Source organism: Choloepus didactylus, chromosome 20, assembly GCF_015220235.1.
Source record: "Choloepus didactylus isolate mChoDid1 chromosome 20, mChoDid1.pri, whole genome shotgun sequence".
Lineage (NCBI taxonomy): Eukaryota > Metazoa > Chordata > Mammalia > Pilosa > Megalonychidae > Choloepus > Choloepus didactylus.
In genome coordinates, this window is record NC_051326.1 from 27,760,490 (window position 1) to 27,777,174 (window position 16,685).

General features: G+C 46.4%; 1 protein-coding gene across 4 annotated transcripts in view; it reads right to left on the reverse strand.

The window, feature by feature from the left end:
• Nucleotides 1–16,685, reverse strand: part of PEBP4 (phosphatidylethanolamine binding protein 4) — a 281,375-nt gene that overhangs the window by 226,628 nt on the left and 38,062 nt on the right. For 2 of the 4 annotated variants that reach the window (XM_037812868.1, XM_037812869.1), the window contains exon 2: nt 1,247–1,383. In XM_037812868.1, coding sequence (XP_037668796.1) covers nt 1,247–1,377 — 131 coding nt within the window. In that variant the 5' untranslated portion in view covers nt 1,378–1,383. Of the gene's footprint in view, nt 1–1,246; nt 1,384–1,476; nt 1,609–16,685 lie in introns of those variants that run through there. The other 2 variants (XM_037812867.1, XM_037812870.1) reach the window with 2 other exon arrangements.

Consider the following 16,685-nt stretch of genomic DNA (forward strand, 5'->3'; position numbering starts at 1 on the left):
TGTGCTGGGAACACCAGTTACCAGGGCGCCCAGGCATGGATCTCGGAGGGCAGAGCACAGGACACCTGGGGCCCTAGGCCCGTCACCTTCAGCGACCACAGAGATGTTATCATTTTCTTTGTGTACCGATGTGGGAAACACTGGGAGGCACCGAGGCACCCCATGTGGGGGCCGTTCTCCTGGCCCTGCCCTGCCTTGTTCTGGCCCAGCTGACTTCCCCAGCTCTATAAGGAACTTGACCTTCTGGCTCTCAGAGTCAAAAGCCTGCCAGCCCCCGGGAAGGGTTCCACTTAGCTGAGCCCCTAGAGCCTCGGAACCCATCTCCTTCCTCCCATACAAAACCTTCAGCCAGAACCGTTTACCACATTTGTAAAATAGGTACTGATTTAAGTAAAATTTGTTACCTTTTTTTTTTTTAAGGATTCAACTATATAATTTTTTAAGGAAGAACATTTATTTATTGTTCTAAAAGTAAGTTCTTCCTCCCTCTCTCCCATTTCTCAGAGACGGTATCAGTGGGATGTCATCCTCCGCAGCCACCAAACTGGCAGAAGGGAGTTGGCAGCAAAGGGGCCGAGAGGGCACTAAGGATGAGCCCTGTGTCCAGGAAAATTGGGATTTGCTTTCTAACCAACAGAGCTGGTGAGGGAAAAGCTAAACGCCTGGCTTTCTGACCCAGATTGGAAGAAACTCACACCCGTGGAAGGGAAGGGCTCGCCCTCGATGCCAGCCTCTAAATGGGACCCCCCCTCCAAAGGCCATATACTCCCTAAAAGGCCCAATTTCCAAACATCCCTGGGGCCAATTACTAAAAATCCAACAACCATTTTCCCCATGAGGAGAGCCTAATCACACACCCTCTTGCAAATTCCATATCCAAAATGTCACTTTGCTGGGGGCGTGGGGCATTCTGGGCAGTCTCTCTCTGAACTGTGGCCCCCTTAGTCCCAATAGGGACGGTGAGGCCAGGCCCTTTCCTACTTAGAGGGCCAGAGAGAGAGTCAACCATATCCCAACCCTCCTGGTCCCGGGAGAGCCTCCTGCTGGGAAGGCAGGAGCCTGCTTCAAAACCCTTTCCTCAGTGCAATCCTCAGGCAAAGTGGTACCAAGACCTAACAGATTTTATGTACCACAAAAGCCAATCTAGGAGTTCCAGAAAAAGCCCTCTCTGAGCTCTCAACTCCAGTTCCTATCTGCCCAGGTGTGCTTTGCCCCCCACCTCCCGTCCCAGACTGCCCTTCCTTACTTGCATAAGTGAGCATCATCCTTGGTCAGGGGCTCATGAACACATGGGTCACTTTCTTCCTCATCTCCAGTGACCACTATTATCAGCCCCAGCAGCAGAACCGCTGTGGCCAGCCGCATGGTTGAACTCATGGGCACCTGGAACAGAAGGAGACTTTAGAGTGGCGGGTCCCCTCTGCAGGGCCTCCCTTCCCACCCCCTGTCCCAGGCTCCTCCTGGTGGGACAGAGACCTCTGGGAAGCACAGGGAGAAAGGCAGGCAGCTTCTGGGTCTGCAGATGCTAAGCCACCAGCCGGACACAAAGACCTTGGGAGGTCCTGGGCCTACTCCAAGCCAGACTCAATTTGCAGTCCTGGTTGAGGCCCCACCTCTGCCAGGGCAGGGCTTTGCTGTCACTCTTGTCCTGGCTGCCAGTGCAGAGAGCAGGCTGCAAAGCAGAAATGCTTATATAAGCCTCTCAGTGCAGCTCCTTGCCCTGCCCCCACCACTTGCCCTGGGCATGGTGAGTTGGCCAAGGGCCAGCCTGCTCCCTTGGCTTTAAAGCACACTCTGGGAAGCTGGTGACCCCAGGCTTAGGGCTGGGGTGGGTGCTAGGGGACACGCACTCAGCTGTCTCACCTCTCCTCCCAGGAGTAGGGGTTTGGCTGGGCTGTGCCCTTCAGACCAGCTGTCCCTTTCCAATTCTCAGTTCCTCCTCCACCTGGCTCGACAGCCTCTGGGCAGCCCCACACTGCTGACCGGTGGGTGGCTGTGGCTGGATACTGTGACCCTCCGGGGGAGAGGCTGCTGCACAGAGCCCAGCTGTGTAGGGCCAGCTGAGGACATGAGGGAGCCTCTGACTGCACCTTGCGGCCGTGCTGAACTCAGCACTCTTCCAAAAATAACAGTCCCTGGAGCAGAAGACCAGGCAAAGCGGCTCTGGAAGGGGCAGTGTGCACCAGGGCTGCCCTGGGGGAAGGGGGCCCCTGGGCTGAGAGTGAGGCCCTCTCCTGCAGGAGGGAGTGTGGGGGCTTCTGATGAGCACCAGAGTGGGCGGGGCAAAGATCAAAGGGGAGGGCGGGGGTGGGGGGAGTGGAGGGAGCGTCTTTGGCAGTCTTGGGTTCCCAGCTCTGCCAGACTCCCGGGGAAGGTTAGCCTCCCTACCTTGCACCACTTCCCCCTTCCCAAAACAAGTAAAATGACCCTGTCACCCTGTGCCTTGCAATGGAAGATGAGCTCATAATTCTAAAATACATGCAGCTAGATCTTTAGAGAAACTATTTTCAGCATAGTCTGCTTGTCGGTTGAATTCCTGCTTCCAGAATCCCAGCCTATAGCAAAAAGCCCTTCTTTGGGGTTACATATTTCTGAATAATTGTGCTCTCTTAAGTAAGAATAGAGCTCCCCACCTCGTCCCCCAAGAATGATACCCAAGATCTCTCCTACTAGAACATGTTAAATAGTAGCCTCCTTGCAAGATCATTGCGAGAAGGATGTGAATCATGTGAAGGTAATTTTGTAAGGTACCTGGCACACAGTAAATGCTTAAAAAATTATGGACAGCCTAAGTATTGTTCCACAGATGATTGATGGATTCATCCATTCACTTGCAATCCATTTCACCAATAGCTACTGAGTCCCTGCCCCATGCAGGGCCCACACGCCAGGCCCCAGGGTCTAGGGCGAGCTTGGTCCCTGTCTTCTTGGAGCTCAGTGGAGAGCCAGACTCCAACGACAGTGCTGCCTGAACTGTTGCCCGAGGCCAAGAGGCTCTTGACTTCTAGGTGGCAGCCACTAGAGACAGCCATAGCTGTGGGCACAGGCAGTGAATGGCTGCCTGGAGGTGGGGAGGGTCCCTGCTGTGGCTTGTTCCTGTCCCCCACGCACAGGCACTTACTCTTTACTTAGTATGTGCCAGGATCTTCTGCCACTGAATCTTCCTGACAACCTCCTGAAGTAGATGCTGACATTATGCTATGTTGCAGAGGAGGAGACTGAGGCACAGAGAGGTTAGATAACTAGACCTTGCTCACCCAGGTAGTAAGTGGCAGAACTAGGATTTGCATCCAGTGCTCTGGCTCCGGAATCTTAACCCCTCCGCTCTCCTGCTCCCCTAACCCTCCCTTTTCTTTTTACTTTAAGAAGTTGTGGGTATACAGAAAAACCATGAATAAAATACAGAATTCCCACAAACCACCTTGTTATTAACACCTGGCATTAGCATGGGACATTTGTTACAATTCTCAGACGCACATCTTTATAATTGCACTATTAACTATAGTCCATCATTTACAAGGGTTCACTGTCTTGTCCAGTCCTATGGTTTTTTAAAAAAATTTTATTCCAGTAACATATGTACCTCCTAAAATTTCCCCTTTTAACCACACTCACATAGGTAATTCAGTGCTGTTAGTTACGTTCCCAATGTTGAGCTACCATCACCACCATCTATTACCCAAACTTTCCCACCAACCCAAATAGAAACTGTGCAGCTTAGGCACAGACTCCTCATTCCCCACCCCTACCTGGGCCCTGGGAACCTCTGTTCGGATTCTGACTCTGTCTGCTGCCCCTCCTACTGCTCTGTTGTCCCTCCACCTGCTCCCCAGTGCCCTTGCCCTCCATGGCAGGCCCTCCGCGGTGGCCCACGGTTCCCGCAGGAACAGGCCCTTCCTGACTCTGAGCCCAGCCTTACCATCCTCTGCCTCTCACAAGCTCGCTCCAGCCAGCCCCCCGCCCAGCGAGCCGAGCTCCTCCCCACCCAGGGTCTACTTAGGCATTGCCCCCTCTTGCCGACACCTTTGGTGTGTAGCCGAAATATCATTTCCTCAGAGAAACTTGCCTCGGCTCTATTAGATTCCCATTAGACACACTCAGAGGACCTTACTCTTTTCCTTACTGTTCTTACATGTGTGTAATGAATTATTTTGTAGTTTTCGGTTTAATGGTTGTGTCCCTCTGCTAGACCAGAAGCTTTTTGGAGGCAGGCCCTGAGTCTCTCTCCAGTATGCCGGGTGCCATGCCTAAGTGTAGATACTTAATATATTCTTGTTTGAAATCATGACAAATTTGCCATGTCTGTTTCTTATAGGACATGTATTATGTGACAATGAAAACAACTCTCTATAAACATCAGTGAGAAACCTACCACTCAAGTTGGCCCTGAGCCCTGGATCCCTTTTACCTATTTATCTAACCTTCTCTGGCTTGTTTATGTACAGAGAGATCTGACAGAAAGCAGTGGTTCTCAGTATTTTCAAACTAATCTTGCTCATGGGGATTCACAGGACTTGGCTTCATGCTTGGAAACCAAGATCTGGAGGCTGGGTTCAAGCTCCGGGAGCAGGAGGGGCAACTCCCCTTCCCCAGCTGCTGTGCTCAATTGTCCCACTCCTGCAAGCCGCCACCCTGAGACCCCTCAGGGCCTCTCCTGGAGCCCCCTGCAGTCACCTGGGCTGGGACTCCCCCCAGACACCATCCATCAGGCCAGGCCCGTCAGCTTCCTGGGCTTTCTGGACCAGTGCCCTTGGATACCCGTCTCACCCTCCAGGCCCCCGTGCATGATACCCTCCATCACGGCCCAGCTGCCACCTTCTTCTCTTCCCTTACAGAGAATCTCACTCTTTCCCTCCCTCTTAAACCTTTCCCTTTGGGCTCCTGGAATCTCTGATCTATAGTGAACAAATTCCCTCTCATTTTTTTTTTTTTTTTTTGGTTTGTTTAATTCCTAATGAAATTAATATAAAAATTGAGATATAATCCACGTGCCATAAAATTCACCCTTTAAACATGTCCAGTTCAGTGGTTTTTTGTATATTCTCAAGGTTGTACAACCATCACCACTATCTAATTCCAGAACATTTTCATCAGCCCCCAAAAAAGAAGGACCCATTAGCAGGTTCTCTCCCTTCCTAGCTCCCCCTTTTCCCCAGCCCTAGGCAACCACTAATCTACTTTCTGTCTCTATGGATTTGCCACAGTTTATATAAACGGACTCAGGCAATTCACGGCCTTTTTGTGCCTGGCTTATTTCATTTAGCATAATGTTTTCAAAGTTCATTTATGTTGCAGCATGTAATAATACTTCATTCCTTTTTATAGCTGAATAATATTCCATTGTGTGCATATACCCAGTTTTGTATATTCATTCATCAGTTGATGGACATTTGGGTTTTTTCCTACTTTTTGGCTATTGCAAGGAATGCTGCTATGAACATTGGTGTCCAAGTGTCTGTCTGAGTCTCTGTTTTCAGTTCTTTGGGGAATATACCTAGGAGTGGAATTGATGGATCAGATGACAAATCTATGTTTAACATTTTAAGGAACTGCCAGACTGTCTTCCAAAGTGGTCACATCATTTTACATTCACACCAGCAATGTATGAGAGTTTCCATGTCTATTTTTGTTTTTTTTTTGTTTTATTTTATCATAGTCATCCTAGTGGGTGTGAGGTGTTAGTCATTGTGGTTTTGATTAGCATTTCCCTAAAGACTAATGATGTTGAGCATCTTTTCATATGCTTGTTAGCTATTTGTCCATTTGTATATCTTCTTTGCAAAAAAATCTATTCAAATCCTTAGCCCATTTTTTTAGCTGAAAATTTTATTGAGATGTATCTACGTAACATATAATTCACCCAAAGTATACAGTTGCTGTTTTACAGTGTCATCACTTAGTTGTGCAATCATCACACCATTTTAGACCATTTTCATTGCTCCAAAAAGAAAAATAACAGATACAAAAAAAATCCCCAAATACCCCGTACCTCTTATCCCCCTCTATTACTGACACCCTAGTATTGGTGTGGTAAACTTGTTACTGATTGTTCTAGTTTGCTAATGCTGCGGAATGCAAAACACCAGAGATGGATTGGCTTTTATAAAAAGGGGTTTTATTTGGCTATACAGTTACAGTCTTAAGGCTATAAAGTGTCCAAGGTAACACATCAGTAATCAGGTACCTTCACTGGAGGATGGCAAATGGCGTCTGGAAAACCTCTGTTAGCTGGGAAGGCATGTGGCTGGCATCTGCTCCAAAGTTCTGGTTTCAAAATGGCTTTCTCCCAGGACGTTCCTCTCTAGCAAGCTTGCTCCTCTTCAAAACGTCACTCACAGCTGCACTCCGTTCAGTCTCTTTGAGTCAGCATGTTTTATATGGCTCCACTGATCAAGGCCCACCCTGAATGTGTGGGGTCACGCCTCCATGGGAGTATCCCACCAAAGTCACCACCCACAGCTGGGTGGGGCACATTCCAAGCAAATCTAACCAGCACCAAAACGTCTGTCCCACAAGACCACAAAGATAATGGCATTTGGGGGACACAATACATTCAAACCGGCACACTGATTGACATCCATTTTGATTGGCGTATCTTTTAAATTCTCAGGACATTAAATGGCCAAGGTAAGACAAAGTGCTATATATCCCACGAGAGAGAGATAGTACACTTAATTGTGTATTAATTTCTAGGTTTAGCAACAATTTCCTTGAAAAATGTATAATATAAAGGGCAGGGTAATAAATGCCAGGTATAAAATTAATAGCAGTTTTTCCTTTCCTACTAGGTAGTTTATCATTTTGACTGCCATAATTAAAAGCAAACCTTGTTTAGTTTTTAGTTCTTAAAAGCAAAAAAGCCTACCTGTTTTAAAAATGTCTTTGTTGATCCTCAGAATGTTCTGAGGTATTTGAACACACCTTTTTTTTTTAATTAAATTCACTTTTTTTGAGATATATTCACATACCATACAATCATCCATGGTGTACAATCAACTGTTCATAGTAAGTACCATCATATAGTTATGCATTCAATACCCCAATCTACTTTTGAACATTTTCCTTACACCAGGAAGAATAAGAATAAAAAATAAAAGTAAAAAAGAACATCCAAATCATCTCCCCCCACCCTATTTTTCATTTAGTTTTTGTCCCCATTTTTCTACTCATCCATCCATACACTGGATAAAGGGAGTGCTATCCACAAGGTTTTCACAATCACACTGTCACCCCTTGTAAGCTACATTGTTATACAATTGTCTTCAAGAGTTAATGCTACTGGGTTGGAGTTGGATAATTTCAGGTATTTACTTCTCGCTATTCCAATACGTTAACCAATACATTAAAACCTAAGAAGGGTTATCTATATAGTGCGTAAGAATGTCCACCAGAGTGACCTCTCAACTCCATTTGAAATCTCTCAGCCACTGAAGCTTTATTTCATTTCATTTCACATCCCCCTTTTGGTCAAGAAGATGTTCTCAATCCCACGATGCCAGGTCCAGATTCATCCCCGGGAGTCATATCCTGCATTGCCAGGGAGATTTACACCCCTGGGAGTCAGGTCCCACGTAGGAGGGAGGGCAGTGAGTTCACCCGCCAAGTTGGCTTAGCCAGAGAGAGAGAGGTCACATCTGAGCAACAAAGGGAGGTACTCAGGGGGAGACTCGAAGGCACAATTATAAGCAGGTTTAGTCTCCTTTGCGAGCTTGAACAAATCTTTTGCACCTTGAGGTCAGGCCTGCCAGATCAGTGTAAAAAAACTTGATTTTTCAACCAGTAGACTATATAATACCTGTTTAGATGGTATTGTGCTTATCTAAAAATTTTCCCCCTTAAGTTTCTACTTACTCCCTGTCCCTCATTCTTTACATCAGTAAGTGAACTCTTGAATGTGTTGGATTACTTTGTCTTTTGGGTCTTACCTAATAGTGGTAGCCTGGGAAATCTCCAAATTTTTCATCTTATCAAAAAATGACGTTAAATCAGTGGCTAGTTTTCCACCCCCACCCCCCACCCCCACATTTAACTCCATCTGTGAGACAATAACAAAGCAAAACTGAGGACTAGTGTACTGCTCACGGGGAAGGTGGAAGCTTGAAAGTATCTCATGTTCAAGAGACGTGGATGAAGCACATCAAAGACTGTATGCTCATGAGCTTATTCAGGAAAAATACGCTCTTTTTTTACCACCTATTCCCATGAGTTCTTGGTAGGAATGTAGACAAAATTATTTTATAAACTTAAGTTGTATATAGCTCTTGTTTCCTCTTGTTTTTGCTCATTATTCAGAATAGTCATTTCAAGCCCTCTTTCTCTGATTCTATACAGATATTTCTTTATCTACTTCTGTTTATAAAACAGCACTTTTAAAGTGTGATATGCTCACTTGCTGGGTATAAGCAGGATCCCAACCAAATTGTGGCTTTTACATTGGATGGGATTCATCAGATGCATATATTCTTTAGAAACCTGAAGAATAAGCAAAATTGTGTCATTGGTTTACAATATTCAGTATCATTCAGCATGTTTGGAATGCTTAAATTTCTTTCTTAGCTCACTATTCACTAAATTTATTGAGGTGTTTTAATGTACTAACTTAAACTGGACAATATCTATAAAATATATTTCAGGGAAGAATTGAGGATTGTGTGGGTTTTTTCATTTTGGCATGGCTAAACTGGTATATACCTTCAATATGGAAAATAATTCTTTTTCTTTTCCTTTTAAAATAGGGCAAGCTTGATTACCAGGAACGAATGAACAAAGGGGAAAGGCTTAATCAAGATCAGCTGGTAAAGATGTTATATTTTTATTAAAGATTTTATGCTCAGTATTTTAAATATGAAAATTAATTTTGTGGTTCTTTGTGTTTTCAGTAAAGTTGGGTTCTGTCTTTGCCATTTTAGGATGCAGTATCTAAGTACCAAGAAGTCACAAATAACTTGGAGTTTGCAAGAGAATTACAGAGGAGTTTCATGGCATTAAGTCAAAATGTAAGTACAACATAGTATATATGCTTAAGCAATATTAAAAATTCAGTTAGGAGAAAATTTTGTTGTTATTTTGGGTTTCAAAGTCCTTGCACTACAGTTGAGAAATTCTCTGTATCTCTGTTAAATTATCTGTAGAGAGTTGATTCTGTTTATCTTAAGATGCCTTCTAATTCTGTAAAGCTTAATGTGACACCATGGTTCCCAGGACCAGCCCCATCAAGTGACTGGTAATCACCAACAGCCTCCCCAGCAGAACACTGGATTTCCACGTAGCAGCCAGCCCTATTACAACAGCCGTGGTGTGTCTCGTGGAGGTTCCCGGGGTGCTAGAGGCTTGATGAATGGATACCGGGGCCCTAACGTGTGCTGCATCACACCTTTCTGGGCATTCAGGCCAGCCCTGGCACAGTGGCAGATGCTAAGGATGCAGAGGATGTAGATAATATAAATCTTATATTGCTGTTCTTATTTTGCCCTTCGTAACCAGGACATTTAAATTCTGATATGAAGATAAAAGCAAATTGTCTCCAGCACCAGTTACCGTAAGCAGAAGTTAAAATGTACCGCTGCAATTTAAGTAAGCTTTAGGCGCGCCACCTACCGAGTTTCTCCTTAGCCCATTTTTTAATTGACTTGTTTGCCTTTTGGTTGTTGAGTGTAGTCGTTCTTTATGTATTCTGGATACTAAGTTACATACATAATTTGCAAATGTTTTCTCCCATTCTGTGGATTTTCTTTTCATGCTCTTGATAGTGTCCTTTAATGCACAGAAGTTTTTAATTTTGATAAAGTCCAATTTACCTATTTTTTGTTGTTGTCTGTGCTTTGGGTGTCATATTTAAGAAACCATTGCCAAATCCAAGATCAAAGACTTGCTCCTAAGTTTTCTTCTAAGAGTTTTATAGTTTTAGCTCTTAAATTGAAACCCCTTCATCTTTTTATAACTTTCTATTTTGACATAATTTCAAACTTACAGGAGAGTTGCAAAAATAACACAAAATACAAACAGACAACTCCAGTGTATCCCTGCCCATATATGGTACTCAGATCCACCAACTTCTAACATTTTCCTTTATTTGCCGCATCATTCTATTTCTCTCTCTGTGTCTGTCTGTCTGGCTATCTGTCTATTTTCTAAATGTTTGAGAGTAGGTTGTAATCATATCATGCTCCTTGAACACTTAATACTTCCATGTGCATTTCCTGAGAACAAAGGTATTCACTTAATATAAACATCTTAAGTACAGTTATCAAGTTCAAGTAATTTAACATCGATATAAAGCTTACAATCTATAATCCAGTTTATCCATGTCCCAGTAATGTCCTTTTGGATCTTTTCTCCTCCATTATTAGTTCCAGTCCTGGGTCATGAATTGTATTTAATTATCAGTGTCTCTTTAGTCACTCTTTTTGTCGTTTCTACTTGTGGAAATGCACACACACATATGAATACACACACAATATAAACTTTGCCAAGCATCTTGTTCACTACCAAGAATACTATTCAGTTGGATTATTCCCATTTACAAGTTTGCATCCCTCACCATCATCCATTCCAGAACTTTCCTATTATCCCAACAGAAACCCTTCATCCATTATGCATTAACTCTCCATTCCCCCTTCCTCTCCCACCCCACCCCTAGTACCTTGTACTCTTTCTGTCTCTATGCATTTGCATATTTCATATTAAGCTCCTTCATTCTTAACATTATGACCAAACAGCTCTCTCCACCTCATGTCATAACTAAAATCTCCCTGCCCCTTGGGATGCCATTCTCTGCAGTCTTTTTAAGTGGGGGCTGCTCAGTCTCCCACACCCCATATACCTCAGGGTCGGGAGGGAGGGTTGATGGTGCCCCACTCCTAACTGCTGCTTCCAGACCATGGCTCCTCAGCTCTCTTGTCAAAACCCCCACTCCCCACAGCTCACGCCATCTGGAATCAGTCCTCATCCATGTCATCTGCCTTCCCATCTCTCCTCGCCCACTGACGACATCGTTACTCGGCAATATGGACTTTCCCCCTGCTCCAAGTCTTACCATCAACCTTCGTGGCTTCCATATCCATGGGGATACCCCTTCCAACATTGTCCTCCTCCCTCTCCTTCCGCCTCCCTTCCCACGGCCACTTCTCGGACTCTTATCATGGCAAACTGCGCCATCTGTAGAATCTCAAATTCAGCCATTCTGACCACAGCCTCTTCTCTTTGCTACTCTCTCACTTTGTTACTCCCACTGCTCCTGACCTTTCATCTCATTGTGAACTCTGGTCCCTTGACCACTCTTCTTTCTCCTCACCTATTCTGACTTCCTTCGCTCTGATGTGTATGCTTCTTTTTGCAAACCTTTGCTTCTATCATACGCTTGCCAGCATCTTCAGTTCTGTTGTCCCTTGTTATTCTCATGTTGTAGACTTTGGAAGCAGCTCCAGTTTTGGACCAGGCCCAGTGTCTGCCTGCTCCACTGTGCAGCCTTGCTGTCCCCCACTCCTCCATCCCCATGCCCTTGATGGAGCTCAGGATATGGGGGCATGGGGAATGCACCAGGAAGACTGAGGTTACTTTGCTGGATGGATATTAGAGAAGAAATTAAATTTGTTTTGGTTTAAAGCAAGAGTTGTGGCACTTGTTGTACACCCATGTTTGGGCACGAGATTCTTACCTGCCACACCTCAATAATGGGACCCAGAGTGTGGGAAATGGAAGGGCCCGTAGAGACAGTCATTCAATAAATATTCACAGAGGCCAGACTCTGCCCAGAATCATTCCAGCCCCAGGGAAAGAGGGAGAACAGGTCAGATGCATCTTTTGGAACTTCCTCTCCAGACTACTGTTTGCCTTTGGTTTCTGTGGCTGGAGGGAAAATGCTGTGGTCTCCACCTCTGAGGACTAACATAGAAGGCCACAGAATAGAAAAGTGTTTGAAGTGTTTGAAGTCTGCTGGACCCGGCGTTCCCTTGTTTTATTTACCCAGGCCACCTGTGAATCGCTGCATCTCTGGCACCTAGCACCGGGCCTGGGAAACCGCAGGTGCACAGTTAGCATTTGAGGCAGGAAGGAAATATGGGAAGGAGAGGCAGATGATGACTTCCTAAAGATCACACCCCCACCTCTATGAGATATAATCTATGTCTCACTTGAACTCCCAAAGCATTGTTTTGTCCTCCCTCTTTACTGTTTATGGTTTTCCTCCTTCTCTTCTGGTTTTCTATGCACACAGTTCATCCTGAGAGGGTCCCCACTGTCTTTGCATTCCCCACATTACTCGGAACATAGCAGATGCTCAATAAATAGCTAAATAAGTGAACACACACATTTAAAAACAATATGCTGTGAGCTGAATACTCCGACCTTTGGCTGTGCTTCAAATTTAAAGAATAGCAAAGAACCCCAAAGTCTCCCAACATATACTTGGGCCATCTTTTAGTAATCAACTATTGTCTGCAGCTGTTTATGCACCTTTCATTCCAGATGACGAATTTGGAAATTATCTTGGGATGAAAAAAGTATTCTCAGTGCAATTTATTTTGTTGTTATAAGAAATTCTTGCTTTCCTTCTAGCATATTTTGAATTGCAGACTACTCAGCAAGCAGAAGATACTCGAATTGTGGGGGAAGGAGGGAGGGGGAGGGCAAGAAGAGCTCCAGAGCCAGATTTTCTGAGCATTTAAATTCCCCAAGAGTCGAGGGACTAGGAGAGGTTCTATGAGATAAGCCTGGCCCTGGCCCCTGGCCCACCCCTCCTTTTATCCAAGGGCTCTGCCAGGCCTCTGACCAGAGGCTGGGGGCCTGGGACACTGAACTCCAGTGACACAAATTCTCCTTTCAGATAGCCCTGGCAACCAACAGTCATCCTAATAAGCCCCTTTCTTCTGCCATATATTGTATATATTAATACATCACCCAAAGAATGGAAGGCACCAGAGGCACAAGGAAATGGTGGCACTTCACACATTCATTTCCTGCCATGTCTTCTTTGGAAGGTTGAACATTTGGTCTGTTTTTGTGGACATGAGAGTTTAACATAGGGCCTGCTACAGCTGCGTTTTAGTTCACAACCTCCTTTTGGGAAGCACTTGCTCTATGGTCCCAATGTCTGGCTCTCTCCACATTTCTAAGGGTGAGAGGGAATGGGGATTCTTCTTCCTAATTCATGGGAGGGGAAATTAGGACACCATGAAAGAAAGAAATCTGTAAGATCTCTCTGTCAGCAGTGAAGTCTAACTGAATTTGAAACCAATGCTTCTAATCCCAGACCAGAACTCCATCAGTGAGAAATGTGCCAAAACACCCTTTCTGGGGAGAGTTATAGAGATGTTGGATGCTCAAAAAAACAGACAGACAAACAAACTAACTAATTCAACAAACAAAAAACCAACCATCTATCATGTCCTTGAATAAAAACGGAATGAAGAAACTGGAAATACTTCCCTTAACATGAGTTCCCTTCGGCTCCCCAGGCCATGGTCCCCATCTCTGTGACTTTTCCTCCCTCCCTCTTCATCCCTTATTGAGAGTCCCAACCTCGCATCAGCTGGGGAGAGGAGCCCGCCACTCACCCAGAGTAGTATGGGAGCCGTTGAGTGGTGGCTGCCAGGAGATGAGAAATCTTGGCAGGATTTTGGGCTGGAGAAGGTGGGGAGAAATTTCCCTCCAGGATGCCCCACAGTGTGGGCCTCTTACGGCAATCAGGTTTTGTCATTGCTGAGATTATGAGTGTTGGGGAGGGTTCCTGGAGCAGCAGGGAGTGGGGAGAGGAGAGCCCCATGCAGCAGTTGGCTGTTGGGGAGGCAGTTGGGGAAAGTTCTAGGGAAGTTCCAGGGAGGAGCTAGTACGTAGGGTGGGAGAGACTAGGAAAAGAAGAATGGGTGGGTTTTCTGGCAGTCCTGCTCCGAAGGATTCTAAGGAAAAGAGTGGAAACCAGAGACGATTCTCAGACCATTTCTCCCACTATTCAAGATATTCAGCAAGGCAGGCAGCAGAGTCACTACAGATGCACCAGAGAAAGGTACAGAGGGATAGAGAGGAAAACCACTGAGGCCAGACTCCTGAGCCAGGTGCCAGCGCTTGGCCACGCACAGCAAAACGCACACAGACCTGAAGACGAGCGAGGCCGGATTGGGAGCCTCACTCAGTGTGGAGCGTGCACCCCTTCCCCTATGACAGTGGACTGGAGCCCCAGAGGAATGGACAACAACCCCCAGTTCAAACCCAAGCCTGACCCAGACCCAGGTACTGTTCTACCAAAATAAGCAACCGATGCTCTTGCAGCATATGGCCAGGCCCATGGCACATCCCTGCTTTTCAGGACCTGGATTTCCCGCTGTGTTTCACACCTAGAACCACAGCCCTGCCTTCCTGCTAGAAAATTCCTCCTCAGAAGTTCAAGCAGTCAATGGAAATCACACACTACCCAGTGGTTCTCAACCCTGAGAAGATTCTAAAAAGATTCCAGTATCTGGCCCTACTGCAGATTAAATGAGGATCTCTGAGGGTAAGGCCTGGACATCAGCATTTTTAAACTGCTTCCCAGTTGATTTTAATGAGCAGCCAGGCCAAGAGTCACTGTATTAAACAAGCACAGACCAGTAAGGGGCACATGCCAGATGATGACGATACAAAGATGAACAAGACGCAGACCCTGCTCTTGATGAGAGCTCACAGCTTAACAAGGCATCGGGACAAACAACAGCAAAATCACTGCCGGCGTGCTGAGTTCAGCCAGAGAGGCAGCCACAGGGCAGGGAGGAGGCTGCGGTTGTACTGCAGGGGTGAGGATCAGGGAGGGCTCTGAGGGATGCTCTGGAGCAGGGTGTCCGTGTGCACAAGTGCCGAGGCCTGGAGGGGCAGGGGCTGGTGGGCTAGGAGAGGAATTGCCGAGCACCCAGCACACGGACAGCGTGAGGGGAGCAGCCTGTGGCTCTGAGGCAGGGCCGGAGAGTCTCAGGAGCAGTACGGGGTGCCCTCTTCGGCTTTGTCACTCACCTTAAACCACCTCTGAGAGCTAGAAGGAAGGTAAGAGCATCTTCTGCAGGTGGGGAAACCAAGGCATAGTGGGGAGTTAATTCTTCCTTAAAGAATGAAACACTCATCTTCTTTCTGAGGGACCCTGTAACTAACACATTTCTGCTTGGGCTTCTGTGAAATTAGCAAGGTCGTGGTGGAGGCCCTCAGACTGGCCCCCCGGCCCTGGCTTGAGGAGGCCACGGGAAGAGAGAGAGATGCATGGAGGGCTGCCCTCCTGAGATGGAGCGTGGGCTTTGGGTCCGGATCACAGACCTACTGCCGCTAGCCGTGTGACCTCGGCCAAGCTTCTCATTCTCCTGGGCCTGATTCTTTAGAGAGGGCGTGATAATCCCCTCGCGGTGTTGTCGTGTGGATTAAAGGAGATGAGGAAGGGGAAGGGGAAGCACAGGGCCTCACACGTGGTATATCTGTTTCACTTTTTCCCTGTAAAACAGGAGGAATTCTAAATCTGATGAGACAAAATGAGACATATTCCATCAAAACTGAAAGACAGCTGCTCGCGAGTTGCCAACGGGTTCAGTGAGGGGCTTCTCTTCCAAAAGGGGGTCTTCAGGGCTATGGGTCTGCATGTGGCCCATCATCTTGCTCTACTCAATCAAGGCCCCCTGGAAATGTCCTGATCCATTTGCCAGGAGAGCCTCGAGAGGAAATGGCAGGGCCAGCAGATGGGACAGGCTGAAGGTGTTCGGAGGCTGTTTAGCACTTCCTGAGCCCCCCTGCAGAAAGAGCAGGTTTCCCACCTCTGCTCTCTGCATCCCTGCTGTCCCCACGCCACCGGGATGCCCAGTGCTACTGTGGCTATTGCAGTGACAGTGACGGCTTCCAGTTACCAAGCACTTGCTGTGTGCTAAGCAGTTGTGAGGAGGTCAGCAGCACAGTCCCACCAAATCCTCCCAGTAGCCCTCGGACATGGGGGCTCTTACCCAAGGCCACACGGCTAGTAATTGGAAGGGCTGGAAGCCCACCCAGATCTGTCTGAATCCCAAGCCTGTTTTTGTACAATCCTCTCCAGGACAGCCTCGGCGGCTCACATTTCCCGGCCACAGTCCAATGGCCTATTCACACAAACGTTCTTTTGTTGGAGGTAAACTATGTCCCTTTGATTCATAGTTTGCCCAAACTGCCAACTGTCACAGGACACTTTGGACTCTCTTCAACATCTCTTCCAATGACCCTTCCCCTTCATTAATTCATTCAGTCGACAGGCATTCTCTGGGCCCTCGCCGGGCCAGGTAGTAGGCACCACTGAGGACGCAGGGCCTCTTGCCATTATATCGATGAGCAATTAGAAAAGTACAGGGCTCTACACTGAGTTTGGAGATAAGTTCAGCTGCTCTGCTCTGGGAACGGTGACTAGAGTAGCTACCAATTCAAGTTAAACATCTTCTGGGTCCAACCATGTGCAAAAAAAAGTGTTCTATGCCCTAGAGATTACCACCACAAAAAACAAAAGTCAATGTTCACCTCCACAGTGTAATTGGACAGACAGGCATTTACTTACCCAACAATAAAACAAGTCAGCCTGTGGTAAGAGCTATTATAAAGGAATAAACCAAATAATATGACACAGGAAGGACTTGAAAGTCCTTAATGGGACAGAGATTGAGGAAGACTTTGCAGTAGAGGGAGTATCTAAATGACTCCCAGAGGCTGTTTTCTCCGAG